General features: G+C 41.8%; 1 protein-coding gene across 5 annotated transcripts in view; it reads right to left on the minus strand.

Annotated features, from left to right (window-relative positions):
* Positions 1-2,996: 2,996 nt before the first annotated feature.
* The window catches only part of ASPH (aspartate beta-hydroxylase), a 223,983-nt gene continuing 200,542 nt past the window's right edge, over positions 2,997-26,437 (minus strand). Inside the window, exons 25-28 of one of the 5 annotated variants that reach the window (XM_069731394.1) lie at positions 11,948-12,083; positions 9,334-9,425; positions 7,305-7,438; positions 2,997-3,626 (exon numbers count right to left, since the gene is read on the minus strand). In XM_069731394.1, coding sequence (XP_069587495.1) covers positions 3,476-3,626; positions 7,305-7,438; positions 9,334-9,425; positions 11,948-12,083 — 513 coding nt within the window. In that variant the 3' untranslated portion in view covers positions 2,997-3,475. The remainder of the gene's footprint in view (positions 3,627-7,304; positions 7,439-9,333; positions 9,426-11,947; positions 12,084-26,437) is intronic. The other 4 variants (XM_069731396.1, XM_069731393.1, XM_069731398.1 and 1 more) reach the window with 4 other exon arrangements.

Consider the following 26,437-nt stretch of genomic DNA (forward strand, 5'->3'; position numbering starts at 1 on the left):
TTTTGGGAGGGGGCAGGGGTTGCGGCAGTGACCTCAGCCTCTGCTCCCTGATGATGTCCTGTTTGAGTATCCTAGCATGCACTGAAACATCATTAAACAAGAAGTTGGTAAAAAAGCAGTTAGAGAGGGATTGGTAGTTAATTTTTAATTAAAGTATATTAGAAAAGCTATTAGATTATTGCACTAAATAGATGGACAATTAGGATTAATTCAGTGTTAGTTTCTGACTACCCCTGTAAGATTATAAGTGATACATGTCTACAGTCCATAATGCTAACAAGGAGACATCAGCTGCATTCACTGTGAACTGTAAAATGATAATTACAGACACTATTATCTGTACAAGTTTCTCTAGCTACAAAAATATAAATAATACAGAATTTTTTTTTTTTACGGAAAGGCTAAAAAAGTGCTATTTTTACAGTCTGAGAATTACTGGACAGTTGGAACACTGGCCTTAAACACTCTGTTAGGGGTCAAAATGAATGGCTCTGCTATGGGTGCCACAGAGACTAATATCTATAACATCATTAAGGGTTTTTCAGGATTAAGGTTTTCATTTAAGTCTCCTACTCGTGAAGAAAACTCATTCTCCCTCCCATTATACTGGCAAAAATGTCTGCATGATCCCAAAAGAGGCAGGTAATAACTTCCTTCAGTGGGGGTTTAACCAAGGGGTAGGATTTAATAGTCTATGCTTTTTATTGTAATTTCGAGGCACACAAACTACTGAGAGTAGAGTTCTACCTAGGCATCTCAGGGTGGTTTCATACACAGCGGGTTTTTCCTAGGGGTTTTGGTTATTTTTTCTCCGCTTAAAAAACCTACTTTGGCCAGGAATTAGTGCTTTTAACAATTCCCTATTGACTTACAGACAAAGTGTGTTTTTTGGTGAGCATGCTCTGTGCATTTTTTGGCACATTTCCTTGTGTCTGGCCAGTAATGCCTGCTTAACCAATCACAGCGGTAACCAGCCTCAGCTAGTGACAGGGTGTTCCTGGGCTGTCAAAGATTGGACAAGGTAGTAGAGACCAGTGGGACCATGCGAAAACTCAAAATGGATCGAGGACAGTATCGTTATTTATTTTCATTTTAGAGCACCCTGAGGAATTGAACAAAAAAAGATAAATCTGCAGAACAACCCTTTAATATCAAGTGCCCCAAAAAGCAGTACAATGAAAGAATATTGCAGAGGGCACCGTAATGTCAGGTACTGTAGTGTGGTACATTATTTTCAGTGCATCCAGAATAATTGCATCGGGTTTACCTTGAGGTTACATTCTAATTTCTGCACACAATGACTGCATTCAATAGATTTTTAACTGTTTTATGATTAATATATAAATATATATATACAGTGGGGCAAAAAAGTATTTAGTCAGTCAGCAATAGTGCAAGTTCCACCACTTAAAAAGATGAGAGGCGTCTGTAATTTACATCATAGGTAGACCTCAACTATGGGAGACAAACTGAGAAATAAAAATCCAGAAAATCACATTGTCTGTTTTTTAACAATTTATTTGCATATTATGGTGGAAAATAAGTATTTGGTCAGAAACAAACAATCAAGATTTCTGGCTCTCACAGACCTGTAACTTCTTCTTTAAGAGTCTCCTCTTTCCTCCACTCATTACCTGTAGTAATGGCACCTGTTTAAACTTGTTATCAGTATAATAAGACACCTGTGCACACCCTCAAACAGTCTGACTCCAAACTCCACTATGGTGAAGACCAAAGAGCTGTCAAAGGACACCAGAAACAAAATTGTAGCCCTGCACCAGGCTGGGAAGACTGAATCTGCAATAGCCAACCAGCTTGGAGTGAAGAAATCAACAGTGGGAGCAATAATTAGAAAATGGAAGACATACAAGACCACTGATAATCTCCCTCGATCTGGGGCTCCACGCAAAATCCCACCCCGTGGGGTCAGAATGATCACAAGAACGGTGAGCAAAAACCCTAGAACCACGCGGGGGGACCTAGTGAATGAACTGCAGAGAGCTGGGACCAATGTAACAAGGCCTACCATAAGTAACACACTACGCCACCATGGACTCAGATCCTGCAGTGCCAGACGTGTCCCAATGCTTAAGCCAGTACATGTCCGGGCCCGTCTGAAGTTTGCTAGAGAGCATTTGGATGATCCAGAGGAGTTTTGGGAGAATGTCCTATGGTCTGATGAAACCAAACTGGAACTGTTTGGTAGAAACACAACTTGTCGTGTTTGGAGGAAAAAGAATACTGAGTTGCATCCATCAAACACCATACCTACTGTAAAGCATGGTGGTGGAAGCATCATGCTTTGGGGCTGTTTCTCTGCAAAGGGGCCAGGACGACTGATCCGGGTACATGAAAGAATGAATGGGGCCATGTATCGTGAGATTGAGTGCAAACCTCCTTCCATCAGCAAGGGCATTGAAGATGAAACGTGGCTGGGTCATTCAACATGACAATGATCCAAAGCACACCGCCAGGGCAACGAAGGAGTGGCTTCGTAAGAAGCATTTCAAGGTCCTGGAGTGGCCTAGCCAGTCTCCAGATCTCAACCCTATAGAAAACCTTTGGAGGGAGTTGAAAGTCCGTGTTGCCAAGCGAAAAGCCAAAAACATCACTGCTCTAGAGGAGATCTGCATGGAGGAATGGGCCAACATACCAACAACAGTGTGTGGCAACCTTGTGAAGACTTACAGAAAACGTTTGACCTCTGTCATTGCCAACAAAGGATATATTACAAAGTATTGAGATGAAATTTTGTTTCTGACCAAATACTTATTTTCCACCATAATATGCAAATAAAATGTTAAAAAAACAGACAATGTGATTTTCTGGAATTTTTTTTCTCAGTTTGTCTCCCACAGTTGAGGTCTACCTATGATGTAAATTACAGACGCCTCTCATCTTTTTAAGTGGTGGAACTTGCACTATTGCTGACTGACTAAATACTTTTTTGCCCCACTGTACATATATATATATATATATATATATATACACACACACACACATATATATGTATATATGTGTGTGTGTATATATATATGTGTGTGTGTATATATTTCATAGTGAACAAACTAAGGCTGTGCATTATTTACTATAAAAACAGCTCAAACCCAATATTCTTCCATGACATAATAGTAGGCCATGGTAAATATTGGTAGTTAGTGTCTGGGTACGGTAAGTTATGGGTGATGCTACTATGTAAAAAACTGTTTAAATATAAAATACAATTCTGGAAAACAATTATAGTGGTTTTTCTTTCACAAAAACAGAATAAGAGAGTGTGAATTATAAGAAACGCCTTCAATTAGTCTTTCTACGACCACAATTCAATTACATCTTTTGTAAAAATAGTATTCAGTAAAAAAGCAACATAAACACATACAAATAGGCAGCGACAATGGGAAATGTTGTGGGGGCTTCAGCCGGAAACCCTCTTCTCCTTCACATATTGGACCCTGTAAACCTTTTCTGACAGTGACTAGATAGCTGGCAGTGTCCGCCGTTGATGCTGTGACAGCTCTGGATGCCATACGTCCACGATAAATATCAGGCGGTAAGAGTTAGCGTCCTGCCAAACCTCATGTTCAAAGGAATCATCAAATATGAGCACTTTGCCTTCTTCCCACGACCTGCAAAATATTAGCAGCAGGTTATCAAGATTCTGTGTTTTTTTCCCTTATGCTCCCTTCTAGGACCCTATAGAAGCCTCCTTCCATCAAAGTTTTTATTCTCTTAATATATTGCAGTCTTAATATTATATAGCACTGTGTACTAACGATTGCTCATTTTGCCCTTCTACCCAGCTAATTCTTCTCTTTTGCATTAGGTCTATGACAGCATGTGATTAAAAGCTGCTGAATCCTTGTAAGCTGTATGTAGAAACAGGAGATCAATTTTCCCTGCATGGCTCATAAGTCGCTGCAAAAGTCCCTGGTATGGGGAGGAGGGAGCAGCTGGGTCAGGAGTTGAAGAAGGGAATGATTCATGCAGGGAAAAGAGATTTTCCTTTCTCTACATAAAGGAGACAAAAGATAAGAATTTACTGGATGTGTAACACTGGTGGGTGTGGACCCACTGTGTCACTGGCTGGGCTTACTCTGGAGGGGCATGACTATGTGTCTACCGGGTATTCACTAGAGCCTTTGGTGGTGAGGTTAGGCGTGGCCGCCAGTGGACACCAAGTACCACACCAGGGCAGTCTGCAGCAGGTGACCGAAGGGTCAGAGACACAGGTACGGGGTACATGTGGATGAAGGCAAAAATGTGGTCAGACAATCCGAGGTCAGAGCAGACAGCACAGGTTGAATATATGTAGAAGAGGTCAGGAGCAGAAAGATCAGGATAAATGAGTAAGCAAGCCGAGATGATAACAGGAGAGACAAAACAGGAATACGCTAATATAGCAACTAGAGACTGAGCTACAAGGAACCTATGTTCAGGGGAGGATAGGAGGGTGGAGTTGCCTGGTATATCACCTGCTGGCAGGTGATAGGCTGGGGAAGCAGATCTCTGCAGGACAGAGTGGCTACTAATTCCTGCAGAGTTTGGCTGTGCATCCCTATAGCCAGGTGGCGGCTTACATAGAAATGGCAGAAACAGTAGAGGTGTAAGTGAAGTACATGGTAGCTTAGCATAATGGTCAGAGACTAGGTGGAGCAAAACAGAACAAGCTTTGAGTAGGGTGGCGCTTAGAAGGAGTGCAAGTTACCGGCATAACAGGTAGAAAGGCAAAATGTGCAATTGTAAGTACACAGTGCTATATAATATGATGACACACACTGCTCAGGACAAGTTGCAGCTGTCAGTCAGACTGCGTGGGTGGGGATTGACCACATCTGGATCCTGTGGAGGTCTAACTATTACCCACACTCATAAAATCCTCATGATAACATCAGAATTATACAGCCACTCTAAGACGTGAATTTTTAAAGTAAGTACTCCTGTCTCATCAGTTCTAGGAGATCAGTTTGATACTGTATGCAGTTTGTATTGTCAAATCTGATAACTCTCATTTTAGCTTGAAAAGTATCCCAAATACATACCTAGTTCCTCGATACCTCACTTTTTGTTACTTGTTTGATAAATGACTGCTGTATTCATGGCCCATACTGCATATTATAATAGACTCCACTCAGGTCATCTCCTGTTTGTATCAGTGGATCTGAACATTATCGTGGGTGGCTGCTGAAAGACAACTGAGTGACCCCTATCACATGTCTGGGATCCAGATGCCACCTGACCCTCACAACCACAAATAGGAGAGGTAGGCATCCATCTATGCGGCTCTTTTATCATTAATTTAATGGAGATATAGAGACTGCCAAGCCAGTGACTCCGCTAGACCTCTTCCTGGCTGGTCAGGGTAAGCAAACAACCAATTGGGAGTGTGGCTAGAACATTCACAACAAGGTATTACATGGTCGCCTACTGACCACAACAGAAACACTGACCACTTTTCTTTAGTGATCATTTGGTGGTCCAGAAGCCAAAACCCAGGTGATCAGATGGAAGCTGCTTAAAAAATGGGGTGGTCCCATATGGACAATAAATAATATTGACATTTGTATTTCAATTTAAAGTGTTTTTTTCCTGCAGTATTGCACATTTTTTGTCTACAGTTTTCCCAGCACATTAACTTTTTGCAGCTGTTGAATCCATTCTTCACATTGACATTTGTGAAAGAGTTACTATAAAGGTTTTCTGTTAAGGACTCTTGCATGCAAAACTAAGTTTTTGAAATAAATACTGCATTGTGTACTGGCACCACTACACTAATGACCATCCATAATGGTCCATGGTCGTAATATGGGAATTTCTTTTTCCTGGTCTATAGACAGTTCTATCTTCTGCTGTCTACCAGATGTCCGCCATAACTTCTTTTTCTTAGTTACACAACAGAAAAAATGTACAAGTAAGAAACATTTAGATATATTTTTATAGCCTCCTCAAACTTTATGAGAGTCAATTATCTTTCATTTCATAGCGTCAGCTGCTTAGAAGAGCTCATGGATGATGAGTGTTACATCCGAGAGGCTTGAGGGATCACAAAATGTATTATATTTCAGAATTGTCTACACATATTAAAGACACAAAAGTTAATTAAGTTCCTAGACCTTACAATAATAAAGAAAAGATGAACAGAATGCATAATTGGACAAGTGGAGCTCGAACCATGACAGTATTTTGTATGTGGAGAATGTAAGGACTTAAGAGAACAAGAGATACTTGTTCTATTGTCGCACCACATATTGATACTCTTCTATAAAAAACACAAAAAGTGGAAAAATAAACAGATAAAACCACCAGGGAAAATTAACGATTAGCTGAGACAGCATGTCATCATCTGCAAGGACTAATACAGTAAAATCTCAGCCTAATTGGAAGCCTTAAGGAGAGCTGTGACGCCAGTTGTGTTTACTTATTTATACGGTACATGCTTCATTTAAGATGACTACAGACGCGGTTCGGGAGACCGAAACAGACACCACAAACTACAACTATTATTACATTTTACGATTTCTGTTTTGCTGTTAATACCATCTGAAAGAAAAAGTTGCGATAATTTAACCATTTTATAGGAATCCCACTAGACAAAATGTTATGTTGTTTTCCAAGATGATACCTCAATAAGGCCTAGATTCATCAAAGCTTTTACATCAGAAAATGATTGTAAAAAAAGTTTCGAAAAGGCACAACATTTATTTGCAACGCGAGTCTGTTGAGACTTTTGCATTTTTCACCCCATTTTAGCCCATCTCTGACAAAGTGGACAAAGCTGTGGGGAGACGGAGGCTTGGCTACCACCATTCATCCAATTCTCGATGAGCTGTGGTGTTCCTCATGCCTCAAATCTCACTTCAGTCTCTGACTAAAGTAAGACTTGTGGTGCAGTGCACATGGAGACTCACACCACTTCATGCCTCACCTGATCCATGTGCCTCTTAATGAATCAGGCACCTCACAGTCCACTCTACTCCTCAACAATAACAGTGTGAAACATTCTAGTCTTGATTAATCAGAGTTTTTTAGCTGACAGAACAAACAACCTAGTTGTCAGCTGAAGGATCAGTCAGTCAACAATTGTTCTTTTGACTTCACCACAAACTTGTATGTTTTTCAATAGGGAGAAGGTAATAAGCCACTTGAAATCCAACAAGTTTGATCATTCTTTTCCTTGCCATTTGCCATCACAAGAAAGTCAGGAGCCTCCATTTATATTAAGCCTACATTTAATGTGAGTTAGTCCTTTAGGCATTGTACTTATAAATTTACACAATAGATGTAAAACGCTACGGGTAAAAACATACCGGGTATCATTGGCACATCTTATCTTGCAGCCTTGCCTTGGTATAACCAAACCCAAGTGCATTCGTAGTCTACAATTTGTTGGTCCTGTGTGAGGCCACACGTGAGTCCCTGGGTGCATTACGGAATATTTAATCTGTGGAAGAAAATTAAAGTCTTTATTAGTCTGAAGAACTAGGGGACAGAAGCATCTAGAGTTTGTGATGACACAAGGCTGTACAGTTTAGGCAGAGGGGACATAACTGTCACACACAAAACTGGTCACAAAAAGTCAGTAGGTGTAAGGAGTGTGTTGGGTGGCTAAATTATGCCCTGCATCCATTCACGCTCCTTCCTAATAAAGCGGGTACGTTTTATGTGCAAAAATGGTGTGTTATGTGGTACTGGTGTATTGTGTAGTAATATGCTAAACAATGTTATGATGTTTGAATACTGTGTAAGTTGTGTGTCTTTATGAGGTACCTTCACACTGAGCAACTTTCCAACGAGAACGACAACGATCCGTGATGTTGCAGCGTCCTGGATAGCGATCTCGTTGTGTTTGACAGGCAGCAGCGATCAGGACCCCGCTGTGACATCGCTGGTCATAGCTAGAAGTCCGGAACTTTATTTGGTCGTCAGGTCGGCGTGATTCGTCATGTTTGACAGCAAAAGCAACAATGCCTGCAATGGTTTTTCATGGAGCTAACAACCAGCGAGAACGATAAGTACGTCACTGGATCGCTCCTGCATCGTTCTGCTGCCGTGTTTGACGTCTCCTAGCGACCTAAACAGCGACGCTGCAGCGATCGGCTCGTTGTCTATATCGCTGCAGCGTCGCTTAATGTGACGGTACCTTTTATGGACTAGGGATAGAGATAGAGTGTTAGAGTATGTTACATGGTGAAGTGAGGTTGCTGAGGTAACAAGAAGGAGAGAAGTCCAGGGCCTTGGGACGGAAATTATACTGATACGAAGGGAAAAGTGCAGCGAGGAAGGAATAGCAACTAGGTTCAGCAGGAAATTCCAAAACATATGGTTTGGAAAAGGTTGTAAAGCACCATCCTTGATTTCGCCCTCAGAGGGAAAAACGGCCCGGGGCATGAAATAGGGTGGCTAGTCTGGACGCTGCGGTATCAGAGGGTACGGTACAGGAACGCAGAATTGCAAGAGAGAAAGGAAGAACACAGAGTAAAGGATCTAGGATTGTTGAAGATTATTGCACAATGTCTGTGACTGAACTGGACGCATGAAGTTAAGTTGTTTTGGAAGAAAATGAACTGGGAATCCGTTAATTGGTGTGTGATGTCGTCAGAAACTGGACCTCTGCAACCTGAGGAGGACTCTAACCTAAAAGTGAGTGAAGTGCATGACGCACACATCACCCAACAGTTGGGACTTTATAATTTCTTTGCGAGGTGCCAGGTTCGGAACAGCTTGTTATGAAATAAAGTCTTCACATTTTTGTTTCTTTGAGCGCTGTAACTTCCTTATCTTCTAAAGATATAATTATATTGTGGCATCTCATTAGCCGGCTCAGATCCATTGCCGTGCACCATTTAACAGACCATTATTCAGTATGAAATGTTTTGGATATTTCATTCTTGGAAGGTGGAGAAATGTTCTTTTTTTCTTACATTTACTGAGAACAACACTGCCATATTTAAAACAAAAAAAACCCTTCCATGATTATTGCAACCTTCATTACTTTTTGTAATTAGCTTTTTTCACCTAATAGAGTCAAAGCACAATTTGAAAACTCTTGCTGTTATGTGGAGCGTTGTGTAACGGTGAAGTCTGTTACTGTCAGGTAATATACAGTACATACCCCACAAAACTGGGGGATGAAATTAATATTTTGCAGCAATCTTGAGGGTCATTGCAGCAGCAAGGTAAACACAAACAGCTGAGGGGCGCCAGAGGGGCAGTAGGATTATCAGATGAGTTTAGGTTCCTTTATTACATGTGGCAATTTTCTTAAATTTTTCGATACCATCTTTAATTTCCTGCTGATGAAACAATGTGTTTATTTTCATAAGCATCATCTCTTACCTGTCCTCTGCGGCATCCAGTGGACTCTGGGAACCTTTCTAACAAAGCACATGTCTTAGGTGCGGCTTTACAAGATTTCTCATTTTTTCGCCCTGTAAAACAAATTAGTACATTAACGAGTAACGGCTTGAAAAATCGAATACCAATATTCCTTCCTGCTTCTTTCTGTAAATCATTTGGATTTGAAAAATGTTGAACAAATAAAATGTTGAACAAATAGGAACACAATAATAAAATTGAGAGGACTGTCCAGGATTAGTAAAAATGGTCTCTTCCCCCAGATCCAGCAAAGCTCTTGTTTAAGGGCTCTGTCTGGTACTGCAGCTCAGATCCATTACAGTGAATATACTGTAATACCAGACAAAGCCCATGAGCGACAGTGGTGCTGTTTCTAGAGAAATGGAAACTCTTGTTTTTGTTCATTGTTCAATTCTATAATGCTTTGATAAGCCACAATATTATTATAATCTTTCCAATCATTTTATTTTTATTTAATGAAAAAAACTGTATGAATCTTAATATATTTCAAATACAGTTGACAGATTTCATAACTACTATGAAGCGTATAATTTATTATCAGCATTTAGAAATATTTTACATACATTAAAATAGGCTACCAAATGAAATAACTAGTAACTGAGGGACTCTTCTGCAAAACTACGAATATAATCTCATCCAACCACAGCCACCCCTACCACCATTACCAATGAGTTCAGAACATAAAAAATGTATCAATATTTTAGATAATTCTTTGCGCCACTTGTCTTTTGCAACAGATAGCTAATATACTGTAATGTAACATACAGGAATTAAGAATTAACTTGCTTCCCAGAGTGAGCGCTGTCTGAGTGCTGCCTGCGTGTTTGCGGGCACGCGTGTTTTGCTCCCTCTCTCCTTTTCTCTAACGCCGCTCACTATACCTGGAAGTGCAGCGAGCGGCGTCAGAAGTAAAAAGACAGGGGGGGAATGGACGCACATCGGCAACCTTCAGACAGTGTTCGCTCTGGAAAGTGTCAGTCAGAAGTGGAGGAAAGACCCAATATGTAACTGAAAAGGCATGACGGAGCACAAAACTAATGGCCATAACATGGGTGCTCCGATGTCTCCTGCATATGAATTAAAAGTTACTTTCTCAGGAACTGTATCAGTAACAGGTACAGTGGTAGCATGGTTGCTAAGTCTCCAGACAGACTCCCTTTCAGGTGTCACACTTGCACTCGGGACCGGAGTGTATCGCTGCATGTATTCCTATGCAGCTGAACGCTCCGGTCCGAACTGCCGGCGGCAGTGCCGGGTATTGAGGCGTGGGTCTCGCATTGCAGTTGCAAGTGTGACACCGGCCTAAAGAAAAGCAAAGAAATCATGCACACAGTGATATTACAGTAACAGGATATTCTGCACAGCGATGTCACAGTAGACATATAATACTGTGACTACACAGCATATGGATAATGCACACAGCCACGTCACAGAGAAGTCACTTCCCAGAAATAATTCACATGATGTCTCAGTGCAAGGATAATGCTCACAGAGATGTCATGGAGGTGTGACAATGTGAGTCCCCGTAATATATCATCAAAGGGGGCACTTGAGATCATTTTGCCTTGATAGGGCAGATTTTGTTAACAGGGCTTTGATTGGCAGTTGTCAGTTTAGGTGGGAAAAGGGCATATATAAAACCTCTGCTTTCTGGATCTTGAGCTGTCTGACAGAAGATTTCAACAGTGAAGCATCTCCCGGCCCACCCGCCCCTATTTAATTGTTATTTGTTTTCTTGTTGAAGTGTTTCTTTTGAAGGGTCATCCAGCCAATGCTGGGTGGACAGGATTTTAATGTATTGAGGTGATTTTGGTATAATTATTTATTAAATATTTGATTAAAATGTATTATTATTTGAATTTACTTTGGGTAACCCTAAATAAACACCGCGGCCTTCAGGCCAACTTCTGTTTGTGTCTCAGAATTTTTTAATCACATGATATTTAGACTGATAAGTTATAGACAATTATGAGCCCAAGTACCCTGTAATCTTCACTGCATATAAGGATTATGCTTGACACAGCGGTGAGATCACAGCACCAACAAGGAGCAGATGACGTTGCAGCACAGTATGATTTCATAATGCAAAGATTAATGCAAAAAGTACTGTCACTATATACAGTATATAAATATATATACCGTATATGCTGCACATAATAAAGATGGAATAATGCACGTCGCAAAGGAGCAACTAGTAGTCACAAAACTCCATAGAACGAAATTGAAATGGGGCTCAATTGTTGATGCCACCTTGCAACATCCATACTCATATCAAGCGTGCCTTCCCTTCGGGTGGAGATTGGCTCTGTAGCAGCTATGTTTAATGGTCAGGTACTTATACCCATGGACCTTTTAGTCAGGTGGACCTAAAATGACTACAAGGTTATAAAACACAAGATCTTTGCAATTGCAGTTCAGTGGTGACATTAATGAAGGAGAAGCTATCTTCTTCTTGGGTTACATTACATCGCAGCATAGCTGACAGCCTTAGATAAATGTACCGATTTGATTTACCAACAACTGGGGGCTCCTCCTCAATGGAGCCCACCTCACAAGCACTGCATTAAATGGTTACCTTGCTGCCATAATGTATATTGACTCCAGTCACCCTTTTCTCTAAGATTTTCATCTTCAGGAAGGAAAAGGCCTTTGGATTCATCCATGACGGCCAGGCCCTCATCACGAATAACCTTCCAGTTGGCTTCCATGGCCTTCATGAGGTAAAAAAAAAAGAAGGTCATACATAACGTTACCACAACCCTAATAAGCAGACAACTCCGTATATATCGTACATCTGTGTGATGCCATGATTATCTGAACATGTGTCCATCCGTTATCAGGTCTTAATAAGGATTTCTGAGAGAAAAAAAAGCTTTAGCTGCTTGGTTTCTCATTGAAACAAAATGTTAGTGTAGATATAGAGCAGGTAACCGGCTGTGAATAATAAAACAAGAGATGTTTGCCTGGACACCGCGTCTCCGGCTTGCTCATTGGTATGCAGAAGGCACCGCACCAGGGAGAAATCTTATCACTGCCTACAAATATTAAAATCGCCGTAGGAGAAAGTGAAAGACAATTTACATATCTTATTGGAGATAAGGACTGGAAACATATTTCAGATTCTGGACACTGTTTTCATATTGGAGAACTAATACACTAATACAGGGCAGCTTGTAATAGAGATGCTAATATAATTCCTCACACATCTGTATGTGCGAGATCAGGAGAGCAGCTGTGTGAGAAAACATGCTCTTCATTATGGCATTTTTGGGGGCTTATGTTCAGAAATTCTTATGAGTATTGCACTCAGTCTCTCTCGGGGCTGAAATGTCTTGTTACACACAAAATACTGCAAAAAGTTGTGATGCAAGAGTAGATATATATATATATATATGTATATATATATATTTACATAATTGCCTTGTAATGTTTTCAGTTCCTATTCTGCCCAGATGTCACCGTATCCCAGAATTCTAAGCGAAGGAAGTTCACCGACCGCCATATTGGGACACCCAAGTGATGGGTGTCTCAATATGGAAACTGCTGCTGGTACCAACCCATTGCACGGTACCACCAGCGGAATACCGTCGAACCAAACACACTCTATACGCCGTACGCAACACAAACACACTCACAATAACACTCATATTCACACTCACTCATATACTCACTCACATTTACACTCACACACTCACACACTCACACTATCACACTCTCATACATACTCACACTCATGCAGCCTCTTGCGTGGTAGCACCAGCGGAACACCATCGTGAACACGCCACCAACGGGATCAGCTGAATGATTCACACACACACACACTCTATACGCTGTGCGTACCACACACACTTCCATTCACACACACACACGCCCACTCACACACACTCACATTCACACTCACACTCTCACATTAACACTCACACACTCACAATCACACTCTCACTCACACACTCACGCAGCCTCTTGCGTGGTACCACCAGCGGAACACCTTCACGAACACACCACTGCCGGAATGATTCACTGACTGCCGCCATCTTTGCACAGGAGGAGTGCATGCACAGTTTTAATGTGACCGACGCCATCTGTCTGCACAAAGATGGCGGTGGTCTGATTCACTGCGCTGCGCAAATTACACGCAGGTGCAGTGAATCATTCGGCTGATCCCGGTGGCAGATGCGCGATGTGTCTGCAGGCGGAGGAAGCTGGTCACATTAAAGGGATTTCCCATGAACGAAAGTTCATTTTAAAAATTGACTATGTCTGACCGTGTACGGAACATGCCACATCTCCTGGGCAGGGGAGGAAGCAAAAGACAATACTGACATTACAGCAGGGGATCACAGTGGATTCATTTTGTGAGGGGAAATATTTCACTGAATGTTTTTAACCCCTTCATGACCCAGCCTATTTTGACCTTAATGACCTGGCCATTTTTTGCAATTCTGACCAGTGTCCCTTTGAGAGGCAATAACTTAGGAACGCTTCAACAAATCGTAGCGATTCTTAGATTGTTATTTTTCGTGACATATTGGGCTTCATGATAGTGGTAAATTTAGGTCGATAATTTTTGCGTTTATTTCTGAAAAAAATGGAAATTTGGCGAACATTTAGCAAATTTTGCAATTTTCAAATTTTGAATTTTTATTCTGTTAAACCAGAGATTTATGTGACACAAAATAGTTAATAAATAACATTTCCCACATGTCTACTTCACATCAGCACAATTTTGGAAACATTTTTTTTTGCTAGAAGTTATAAGGGTTAAAATTTTACCAGCGATTTATAATTTTTACAACAAAATTTACAAAACCATTTTTTTTAGGGACCACCTCACATTTGAAGTCAGTTTGAGGGGTCTATATGGCTGAAAATACCCAAAAGTGACACCATTCTAAAAACTGCACCTCTCAAGGTGCTCAAAACCACATTCAAAAAGTTTATTAACCCTTCAGGTGCTTCACAGCAGCAGAAGCAACATAGAAGGAAAAATGAACATTTAGCTTTTTAGTCACAAAAATTATCTTTTAGCAACAATTTTTTTTATTTTCCCAAGAGTAAAAGGAGAAACTGGACCCCGAAAGTTGTTGTCCAATTTGTCCTGAATACGCTGATACCCCATATGTGGGGGGGGGAACCACTATTTGGGCGCACGACAGGGTTCGGAAGGGAAGGCGCGCCATTTGACTTTTTGAATGAAAAACTGGCTCCAATCTTTAGCGGACACCATGTTGCGTTTGGAGAGCCCCTGTGTGCCTAAACATTGGAGCTCCCCCACAAGTGACCCCATTTTGGAAACTAGACGCCCCAAGGAACTTATCTAGATGCATAATGAGCACTTTAAACCCTCAGGTGCTTCACAAATTGATCCGTAAAAATGAAAAAGTACTTTTTTTTTTACAAAAAAATTCTTTTGGCCTCAATTTTTTCATTTTCACATGGGCAACAGGATAAAATGGATCCTAAAATTTGTTGGGCAATTTATCCTGAGTACACCGATACCTCATATGTGGGGGTAAACCACTATTTGGGCACATGGCATGGAAGGGAAGGAACACCATTTGACTTTTTGAATGGAACATTAGCTCCAATCATTAGCGGACACCATGTTCGGTTTGGAGAGCCCCTGTGTGCCTAAACATTCCCACAAGTGACCCCATTTTGGAAACTAGACCTCCCAAGGAACTAATCTAGATGTGTGGTGAGCACTTTGAACCCCCAAGTGCTTCACAGAAGTTTATAATGCAGAGCCGTGAAAATAAAAAATAATTTTTCTTTCCTTAAAAATTATTTTTTAGCCCAGAATTTATTTTTTTCACAAGGGTAACAGGAGAAATTGGACCCCAAACGTTGTCCTGTTTGTCCTCAGTGCGCAGATACCCCATATGTGGGGGTAAACCACTGTTTGGGCACACGTCGGGACTCAGAAGGGAAGTAGCGATGTTTTGAAATGCAGACTTTGATGGAATGGTATGCGGCCGTCACGTTGCATTTGCAGAGCCCCTGATGTGCCTAAACAGCAGAAACTCCCAACAAGTGACCCCATTTTGGAAACTAGACCCCCCAAGGAACTTATCTAGATGTGTGGTGAGCACTTTGAACCCCCAAGTGCTTCACAGAAGTTTATAACGCAGAGACGTAAAAATAAAAAAATAATTTTTCTTTCTTCAAAAATGATTTTTTAGCCCGCAATTTTTTATTTTCACAAGGGTAACAGGAGACATTAAACCGCAAAGGTTGTTGTCCAGTTTGTCCTGAGTACGCTGATACCCCATATGTGGGGGTAAACCACTGTTTGGGCACACGTCGGGGCTCGGAAGGAAAGTAGTGACATTTTGAAATGCAGACTTTGATGGAATGGTCTACAGCAGAGGTGTCAAACTGCATTCCTCGAGGGCCGCAAACAGGTCATGTTTTCAGGATTTCCTTGTATTGCACAGGTGATAATTTAATCACCTGCACAGAATGATTCTAGCACCTTGTGCAATACAAGGAAATCCTGAAAACATGACCTGTTTGCGGCGCTCGAGGAATGCAGTTTGACACCTCTGGTCTACAGGCATCACATTGCATTTGCAGAGCCCCTGATGTGCCTAAACAGTGGAAACCCCTCTATTCTAACTCCAACACTAACCCCAACACACCCCTAACCCTAATCCCAACTCTAACCATGACCCTAATCACAACCCTAACCACAACACACCCCTATTCACAACCCTAACCACAACACACCCCTAACCCTAATCCCAACCCTAACCACAACCCTAACCCCAACACACCCCTAACCCTAATCCCAACTCTAACCATAACCCTAACCACAAGCCTAACCCTAACTCCAACACACCCCTAACCCTAATCTTAACCCTAATTCCAACCCTAGCCCTATTTCCAACCCTAACTCTAATTCCAACTCTAACCCTAAGGCTATGTGTCCACGTTGCGGATTTGTGTGTGGATTTTTCAGCACCGTTTTTGAAAAAAAAACCAAAACATATATATATATTAGTTCTGTGAGGCACAATGATGGGTATTATAGGAATAGAAGCACATACTACAGCAAATATGTCAGTCAGTAAAAATACAACTTTTTCCATTAAGAAAAAAATTTATTTGAAAATGGCACCCACCGTGCCTGCGCAGTAACTGCTATCGGTGTCTGCTGCTGTGAAGCAATAGCTGCTACTGTGCATGTGCTGGCAGTGCCATCTTGGAGGAGGAATTTTCTTCTACTTCTCCAGTAAGATGGCACCGCCGGCGCATGCGTAGCAGCAGCTATCAGTTCACAGCAGCAGACACCAATAGCAGCTACTGCGCAGGCGTGGCGGACACCATTTTCAAATTGATTGTTTTTTTCCTGTAGCTGAATAACCTGAAAAAATGTATTATTGGCACACAAAACATGCGATTTTGCTGCAGTATTTTTTTTTTAAAGTATATGTAGATATTCATTATGCAAACTAGGGGGCACGTCAGTGAGGGATCAGTGACCTGTCAGCAGTCTGCATTATGAATATCTAATCAGAGCACCACATGAAGCCCCCTCCAGACCAGCCTTAGGGCACGAGCATATCATTAACTAGAAACTGAAAATAAATAAAGATTAAAGAACAACCACAAGACAGATTTCATCAACCAAGGTATCAGTTTAATCATTATAACGGCGCCAACCTGACACTGTCTGTAGGTTACTGTGCACAATCCTGCTGACAGGTTCCTTTTAGTGGCCCGAATCGGTCAGTGTAAACTCGACATTATTCTTTTATAGACATTTCAATAAGTTGTGTCAGGAAATATCCAGAAGTCAGATATTCAATAGGAGACTGCTATGATCACTCTCTTGGGAGCCATTCTTACCATCAAAAGCCATGCTCATTAATTTCATAAGTTGATTCCTTTATTTTTCATGCTATTGTTGCGACTATGGACTCCACTTACTCCTACACTGATTAAAAGGATTGTTACATGATGATTTATTTTAACAGTGGTAAAATCAACATATACAAAGTTATAGTAACATAGTAACATAGTAACATAGTTAGTAAGGCCTAAAAAAGACATTTGTCCATCCAGTTCAGCCTATATTCCATCATAATAAATCCCCAGATCTACGTCCTTCTACAGAACCTAATTGTATGATACAATATTGTTCTGCTCCAGGAAGACATCCAGGCCTCTCTTGAACCCCTCGACTGAGTTCGCCATCACCACCTCCTCAGGCAAGCAATTCCAGATTCTCACTGCCCTAACAGTAAAGAATCCTCTTCTATGTTGGTGGAAAAACCTTCTCTCCTCCAGACGCAAAGAATGCCCCCTTGTGCCCGTCACCTTCCTTGGTATAAACAGATCCTCAGCGAAATATTTGTATTGTCCCCTTATATACTTATACATGGTTATTAGATCGCCCCTCAGTCGTCTTTTTTCTAGACTAAATAATCCTAATTTCGCTAATCTATCTGGGTATTGTAGTTCTCCCATCCCCTTTATTAATTTTGTTGCCCTCCTTTGTACTCTCTCTAGTTCCATTATATCCTTCCTGAGCACCGGTGCCCAAAACTGGACACAGTACTCCATGTGCGGTCGTACAGAGGCAGTATAGTGCTCTCATCATGTGTATCCAGACCTCTTTTAATGCACCCCATGATCCTGTTTGCCTTGGCAGCTGCTGCCTGGCACTGGCTGCTCCAGGTAAGTTTATCATTAACTAGGATCCCCAAGTCCTTCTCCCTGTCAGATTTACCCAGTGGTTTCCCATTCAGTGTGTAATGGTGATATTGATTCCTTCTTCCCATGTGTATAACCTTACATTTATCATTGTTAAACCTCATCTGCCACCTTTCAGCCCAAGTTTCCAACTTATCCAGATCCATCTGTAGCAGTATACTATCTTCTCTTGTATTAACTGCTTTACATAGTTTTGTATCATCTGCAAATATCGATATTTTACTGTGTAAACCTTCTACCAGATCATTAATGAATATGTTGAAGAGAACAGGTCATAACACTGACCCCTGCGGTACCCCACTGGTCACAGCGACCCAGTTAGAGACTATACCATTTATAACCACCCTCTGCTTTCTATCACTAAGCCAGTTACTAACCCATTTACACACAATTTCCCCCAGACCAAGCATTCTCATTTTGTGTACCAACCTCTTGTGCGGCACGGTATCAAATGCTTTGGAAAAATCGAGATATACCACGTCCAATGACTCACCATGGTCCAGCCTATAGCTTACCTCTTCATAAAAACTGATTAGATTGGTTTGACAGGAGCGATTTCTCATAAACCCATGCTGATATGGAGTTAAACAGTTATTCTCATTGAGATAATCCAGAATAACATCCCTCAGAAACCCTTCAAATATTTTACCAACAATAGAGGTTAGACTTACTGGCCTATAATTTCCAGGTTCACTTTTAGAGCCCTTTTTGAATATTGGCACCACATTTGCTATGCGCCAGTCCTGCGGAACAGACCCTGTCGCCATAGAGTCCCTAAAAATAAGAAATAATGGTTTATCTATTACATTACTTAGTTCTCTTAGTACTCGTGGGTGTATGCCATCCGGACCCGGAGATTTATCTATTTTAATCTTATTTAGCCGGTTTCGCACCTCTTCTTGGGTTAGATTGGTGACCCTTAATATAGGGTTTTCATTGTTTCTTGGGATTTCACCTAGCATTTCATTTTCCACCGTGAATACCGTGGAGAAGAAGGTGTTTAATATGTTAGCTTTTTCCTCGTCATCTACAACCATTCTTTCCTCACTATTTTTTAAGGGGCCTACATTTTCAGTTTTTATTCTTTTACTATTGATATACAGTTAGGGCCAGAAATATTTGGACAGTGACACAAGTTTTGTTATTTTAGCTGTTTACAAAAACATGTTCAGAAATACAATTATATATATAATATGGGCTGAAAGTGCACACTCCCAGCTGCAATATGATAGTTTCCACATCCAAATCGGAGAAAGGGTTTAGGAATCATAGCTCTGTAATGCATAGCGTCCTCTTTTTCAAGGGACCAAAAGTAATTGGACAATGGACTCTAAGGGCTGCAATTAACTCTGAAGGCGTCTCCCTCGTTAACCTGTAATTAATGAAGTAGTTAAAAGGTCAGGGGTGGATTCCAGGTGTGTGGTTTTGCATTTGGAAGCTGTTGCTGTGAGCAGACAACATGCGGTCAAAGGAACTCTCAATTGAGGTGAAGCAGAACATCCTGAGGCTGAAAAAAAAGAAAAAATCCATCAGAGAGATAGCAGACATGCTTGGAGTAGAAAAATCAACAGTTGGGTACATTCTGAGAAAAAAGGAATTGACTGGTGAGCTTGGGAACTCAAAAAGGCCTGGGCGTCCACGGATGACAACAGTGGTGGATGATCGCCGCATACTTAATTTGGTGAAGAAGAACCCGTTCACAACATCAACTGAAGTCCAGAACACTCTCAGTGAAGTAGGTATATCTGTCTCTAAGTCAACAGTAAAGAGAAAACTCCATGACAGTAAATACAAAGGGATCTGTGGCACCCCTAGGGGTATTTGCCACAAAAATAGTTACTGACAGTAAGTACAAATACTAAAATAGCAAGACTGCACTACCACCTCCGGCCAGAAGGGGGAGCTCCAGAGACTCCCCTTGATCCATTCTGGTCTGAGAGAAGAAATGGCAGTTGGGCTAAGGAGCTGAAAGTGAGAGGTCATACAGTTGAATCTCTAACAGCCCTGTGACTGTTACCAGGCCTAAATCACCGGCCTGAGGAGAAGAGGGATAGAGAAAAAGGACATTGTGAGAACCGGGTAGCATTAATCACTACCCAGAACAGGCGCAAAGACGGATACCGGATCCGTGGCTGTATTCATTATATATAATACAGCAACCGGAAAAACGTGAGGTGATATCAGCTTCACTAGGGCCGGACGCAGCAACAGACACAGAGTTCAGCGGTACTCCCGGAGGGGGTAAACCGATAAAAGGACTCGGGTTGCCCGTCGAACCAGGACCCGGAGGGGACAGATTGGGCCGGCAGCCAGTTCACATACAGCAGCAGGGCCACACAGAAATTGCGCACAATAAGAGGCGAAGACCCCGGCAGGGTCAAAGTAACTCAGAGTTCCCATACAGACTCCGGTGACAGGACTGGTTGTAAATCCTTTTATGTTAAAGTAAACTGGTTAAACGTTTCAGTGCCTCAGTCTTTCATTTGGACAATAGCCATCTATCCAGGATCGGGATCGTCACCGCTGGGAGAACCTGCTGCTGATCAAGTAAGTGCCTGTCCCCTCATGATACCCCTTACACTGTGCATTGCCTGAGGCCACAGCACCGGGTCAAGCCACCCGTGACATCCCCCTCAAGAGACAGACTCCATTGGTCCGGTGCTGGGTATCCCGGTCTCCTGGGCGTCACAGTTCACATCTAGATGCAAACCATTCATCAATAACAAAAATAGACAGGCCAGAGTTAAATTTGCAGAAAAACACCTCAAGAAGCCAGCTCAGTTCTGGAAAAGTATTCTATGGACAGATGAGACAAAGATCAACCTGTACCAGAATGATGGGAAGAAAAAAGTTTGGAGAAGAAAGGGAAGGGCACATGATCCAAGGCACACCACATCCTCTGTAAAACATGGTGGAGGCAACGTGATAGCATGGGCATGCATGGCATTCAATGGCACTGGGTCACTTGTGTTTATTGATGACATAAGAGCAGACAAGAGTAGCCGGATGAATTCTGAAGTGTACCGGGATATACTTTCAGCCCAGATTCAGCCAAATGCTGCAAAGTTGATTGGACGGCGCTTCATAGTACAGATGGACAATGACCCCAAGCATACAGCCAAAGCTACCCAGGAGTTCATGAGTGCCAAAAAGTGGAACATTCTGCAATGGCCAAGTCAATCTCCAGATCTAAACCCAATTGAGCATGCATTTCACTTGCTCAAATCCAGACTTAAGACGGAAAGACCCACAAACAAGCAAGACCTGAAGGCTGCGGCTGTAAAGGCCTGGCAAAGCATTAAGAAGGAGGAAACCCAGCGTTTGGTGATGTCCATGGGTTCCAGACTTAAGGCAGTGATTGCCTCCAAAGGATTTGCAACAAAATATTGAAAATAAAAATATTTTGTTTAGGTTATGTTTATTTGTCCAATTACTTTTGACCTCCTAAAATGTGGAGTGTTTGTAAAGAAATGTGTACAATTCCTACATTTTCTATCAGATATTTTTGTTCAACCCTTCAAATTAAACGTTACAATCTGCACTTGAATTCTGTTGTAGAGGTTTCATTTCAAATCCAATGTGGTGGCATGCAGAGCCCAACTCGCGAAAATTGTGTCACTGTCCAAATATTTCTGGCCCTAACTGTAGTTGAAGAACAGTTTGGGATTAGTTTTACTCTCCTTAGCAATGTGCTTCTCTGTTTCCTTTTTGGCAGCTTTAATTAGTTTTTTAGATAAAGTATTTTTCTCCCTATAGTTTTTTAGAGCTTCAATGGTGCCATCCTGCTTTAGTAGTGCAAATGCTTTCTTTTTACTGTTAATTGCCTGTCTTACTTCCTTGTTTAGCCACATTGGGTTTTTCCTATTTCTAGTCCTTTTATTCCCACAAGGTATAAACCGCTTACACTGCCTATTTAGGATGTTCTTAAACATTTCCCATTTATTATCTGTATTCTTATTTCTGAGGATATTGTCCCAGTCTACCAGATTAAGGGCATCTCTAAGCTGGTCAAACTTTGCCTTCCTAAAGTTCAGTGTTTTTGTGACTCCCTGAGAAGTCCCCCAAGTGAAAGACAGGTGAAACTGTACGATATTGTGGTCGCTATTTCCTAGATGCCCAACCACCTGCAGATTTGTTATTCTGTCAGGTCTATTAGATAGTATTAGGTCTAAAAGTGCTGCTCCTCTGGTTGGATTCTGCACCAATTGTGAAAGATAATTTTTCTTGGTTATTAGCAGAAACCTGTTGCCTTTATGGGTTTCACAGGTTTCTGTTTCCCAGTTAATATCCGGGTAGTTAAAGTCCCCCATAACCAGGACCTCATTATGGGTTGCAGCTTCATCTATCTGCTTTAGAAGTAGACTTTCCATGGTTTCTGTTATATTTGGGGGTTTGTAAAAGACCCCAATGAGAATTTTGTTACCATTTTTCCCTCCATGAATTTCGACCCATATGGACTCGACATCCTCATTTCCTTCGCTAATATCCTCCCTTAAAGTGGACTTTAGACAAGACTTTACATAGAGACAAACCCCTCCTCCTCTCCGATTTTTACGATCCTTTCTAAACAGACTGTAACCCTGTAAGTTAACTGCCCAGTCATAGCTTTCATCTAACCATGTCTCGGTTATTCCCACTATGTCAAAGTTACCTGTAGATATTTCTGCTTCTAGTTCTTCCATCTTGTTTGTCAGGCTTCTGGCGTTTGCGAGCATGCAGTTTAGAGGATTTTGTTTTGTTCCAATCTCCTCGCTGTGGATTGTTTTAGAAATGTTCTTACCTCCCTTCTGAGTATGTTTTCCTGGGTCTTCTTTGTTCAAGTCTAATGTTTTTCTTCCCGTCCCCTCTTCTTCTAGTTTAACGCCCTCCTGATGAGTGTAGCGAGTCTTCTGGCGAATGTGTGTTTTCCAGGTTTGTTGAGGTGTAGTTCTGGCGAGGAGTCCATCGTACAAGTAATTCACACCGTGGTCTAGGAATCCGAATCCTTGTTGTCTGCACCATCGTCTTAGCCAGTTGTTTGCATCAAGGATCCTGTTCCATCTCCTGGTGCCATGCCCGTTTACTGGAAGGATAGAAGAAAAAACTACCTGTGCTTGACCGTTTAGTACTTGACCGTTTTCATTTAAAAAAATATTCTGTTGGACCCATTTGCTCTTCCATTTCGTCCTGATATGGCTTTTCCGTAGTTCCTGATTGGTGATCTGTCCTTGTTAACTTCAAGCCTGTGAGATCCATAGGACCACATGCCTATCCAAGTCTCCCAACCCAAAAAAGTCAGTGTGCTGCCGAGCGCAACCATTATCTTAGGCCAGGAGCAGCCAGGCACAACCAATGATTTTCTCTTCCGAGAGATCTGATCAGAGCCTGAGCCGAGAGTCAGTTTACTGTGAGCCGATTATTTCGAATGAGTATCACATGTCAGGAGAAGATGGAGAACATAATTTCTCCATCTTCTCCATTGTCTGAGTCTGCGGATGCCCAGTCACATGTTTTACACGCACCCAAAGACTTGAATGCGTAATCCGATTTGCTGAGCCATTCGCAGCAAGCAGATCTGAATTGCCCCATAGTATAAAATTGGTCCGAATGGTATCCGATAAAACATCACATAGCAGTTTTCTGAGCTATACGCTCATGTGAGCGAGTCCTTACACTGTAATAAAAATGTAGCAGGATGACTGCAGCCCTCTACAGCGATAGCATAGCTAACCTTTCATTTATAGTTCAGTTTTCTGAGTAGAACATATTCTGAAGCAGCAGCAGCATCATGGGAAATGTTATACAGCAGTACTAAACGGTGTATATGTGAATCCAGCTCTGGGATGAAATAAATTACTTGCTAGAAGCTGCAGCACGATTTGAATTTCTCTGTTTTTTATCAGTACATCCTCTCCCCTTCTATAGACTTTAAAGTGAACATGACAGCTGGCGCATGCAGCCCAATCCATGGGCAGCATGTATCAGGCACTGGCTCTATGATCTGAGCATTTCAGAGAAAAACAAACTTTAAAAACAGCACTGGAGACTAGCCGGACAGATGGGTCTCCGACAACTTCTCCTTACCCGCTGCCCTGGATTGACAGGTCTCTGCCTATACGTACATGCCTGTCCGGCTAATCTCTAGCGCTGCTAGGTCTCCGACTGCTTTTAAAGTATGTTTTACTCTGAAAGGCTGCATTATTTCAGAATCAAATATAAATGGCTGAGATCACATGGCCAGTACCTGTACATGGTGCCCATGGATTGAGCAGCACGTATCAGCAGTCAGGTTCACTTTAGTAGGAGCTGTAACCTGATACTTCAGTGAGCTTGCAGTCTGCCTTGCTTTCATCTAGATGGACGAGCTGTTTTTCCAAGTGGATAGTTAGTTAAGATGGCTGAGAATTGAGGATAAATGCAGAAAGAAGCATATTTCTCTCACAATATACATTATAAATCTTCTTATAAATGCTTGTATTATTGATATATGTAAAGTTTGTTGAAAAGTCATTGACCATTTAACTTTGTTTTAGGATATTTTTTCTCATTACTATACACGTTGAGTAAACTTGTCCTAAGCAATAGACTGATATTTTAACACTAAAGTCTTATCAGTTTGGAGTCTGTCTTGTTTGTCAAAATTGTGAGCCTCATCTTATATTCCTCAATACAAAACTACCGATTTTCTGTCATCTAAACATACAAATGAGTCTACATTATATGGCGTACCACAAGTAACTATCGACCCACTCCTTGTGTGACAGCACAGGCTCTTGCTCACAGTTTACATACTCATAAATATTAGCCCGGCACATGGTCGCCTCCATTGTGTGCAGGCGACAGAATCACTTAAACACAGTAATTGTCGTGCTTTGACTGTAGATGAAAAAGCTCGGATTGTCATTTGTGAAGTGATAGCATGACAGAGGTATTGTCTCCGAGGAGCTAATGAGCCTCCTGTTTTGACAGTAACGTGCATCCCCAAAGCGGTTTTACACCTACGCTGAACTTGGGCTAACATTCATTACTGGAAAGACGCTCAAAGAAAATGAAGTATTGTAAAGCGTTCTCCAATACATTACATAAAAAATGTTCTTATCCGCTCACATAGACAGTAATAATAATACAAAGCTGTGTCTACACCGTTCCGGGCTGCCATTGTATGTTATATATTTTACTATGAGCACTACGATAAAAAAACAATCAAAAGCATAATAAACTCGAAGTAAACATTCATTTCAATCCATTTTTATACACTAATTTTGTCACATCAAAGGATCCCACCACTACATTGACTAGCGACTGAATATTTGCTGGTATAACTGTTAGGGCTCATTCACAAATGTTTTTTGCATACAAAAACTGTTCATGTATATCATGGATCGCACTCGTACTTATGAAAGACCATGGGGCTGTTCAAATGTCTGTGATTTCTTGCGGACCAAGTGGTCTATTCAGAATCAAAGAGGAATATCCCATGTTGATCAAACTTGGCAATGAAAGTCAATGGGTCCGTGAATATATCGGCAGCAACTAGCAGGGAGCAGGCCACGCACCACCACGCTGCCTGAGCTCAGACTGAATACAAGCAGACGGTAAGGGTATGTTCACACGTTCCTGATTTCCATCCTTTTTTTTTCAGGACTGGTTTTTAAAAAACTGCAGCTCTTGGCAGAAAACGCAGGTCCTTTTTTTGGTCCTTTTTTGATGCGTTTTGATGCAGTTTTCTGATGCAGTTTTCTAGCCAGAGTCTGTGTGTTTTCTAGGAATTTTTTTAGGGTTAAAATGGCTGAAAATACCCTAACCCTACCCCTATTCTAACCTTAGTGAAAAAAAAAAAAAAAAATTCTTTATTTTTTTTATTGTCCCTACCTATGGGGGTGACAAAGGGGGGGGGGTCATTTACTATTTTTTTTATTTTGATCACTGAGATAGGTTATATCTCAGTGATCAAAATGCACTTTGTAACGAATCTGCCGGCCGATTCGGCGGGCGCACTGCGCATGCGCCCGCCATTTTGCAAGATGGCGGCGCCCAGGGAGAAGACGGCCGGACGGACACCGGGAGGCTGGGTAAGTATAAGGGGGGGAGATTAGGGCACGGGGGGGGCATCGGAGCACGGGGGGGGGCATCGGAGCACGGGGGGGTGACATCGGAGCACGGGGGAGGGGCATCGGAGCATGGGGGGGTGGGATCGGGGCAGCCACACTCCACCCACGCACTTCCGCCCGCTTCCCCGCACTTCCTGCTGCAGCGGTTCTGCACCACGAACCGCAATAAAACCCGCAGATCTATTTTTGATCTGCGGGTTTTACTGCGGGTTTGACCTCACAATGGAGGTCTATGGGTGCAGAACCGCTGCGGTTCA

This window comes from Ranitomeya imitator, chromosome 6 (assembly GCF_032444005.1).
Source record: "Ranitomeya imitator isolate aRanImi1 chromosome 6, aRanImi1.pri, whole genome shotgun sequence".
Lineage (NCBI taxonomy): Eukaryota > Metazoa > Chordata > Amphibia > Anura > Dendrobatidae > Ranitomeya > Ranitomeya imitator.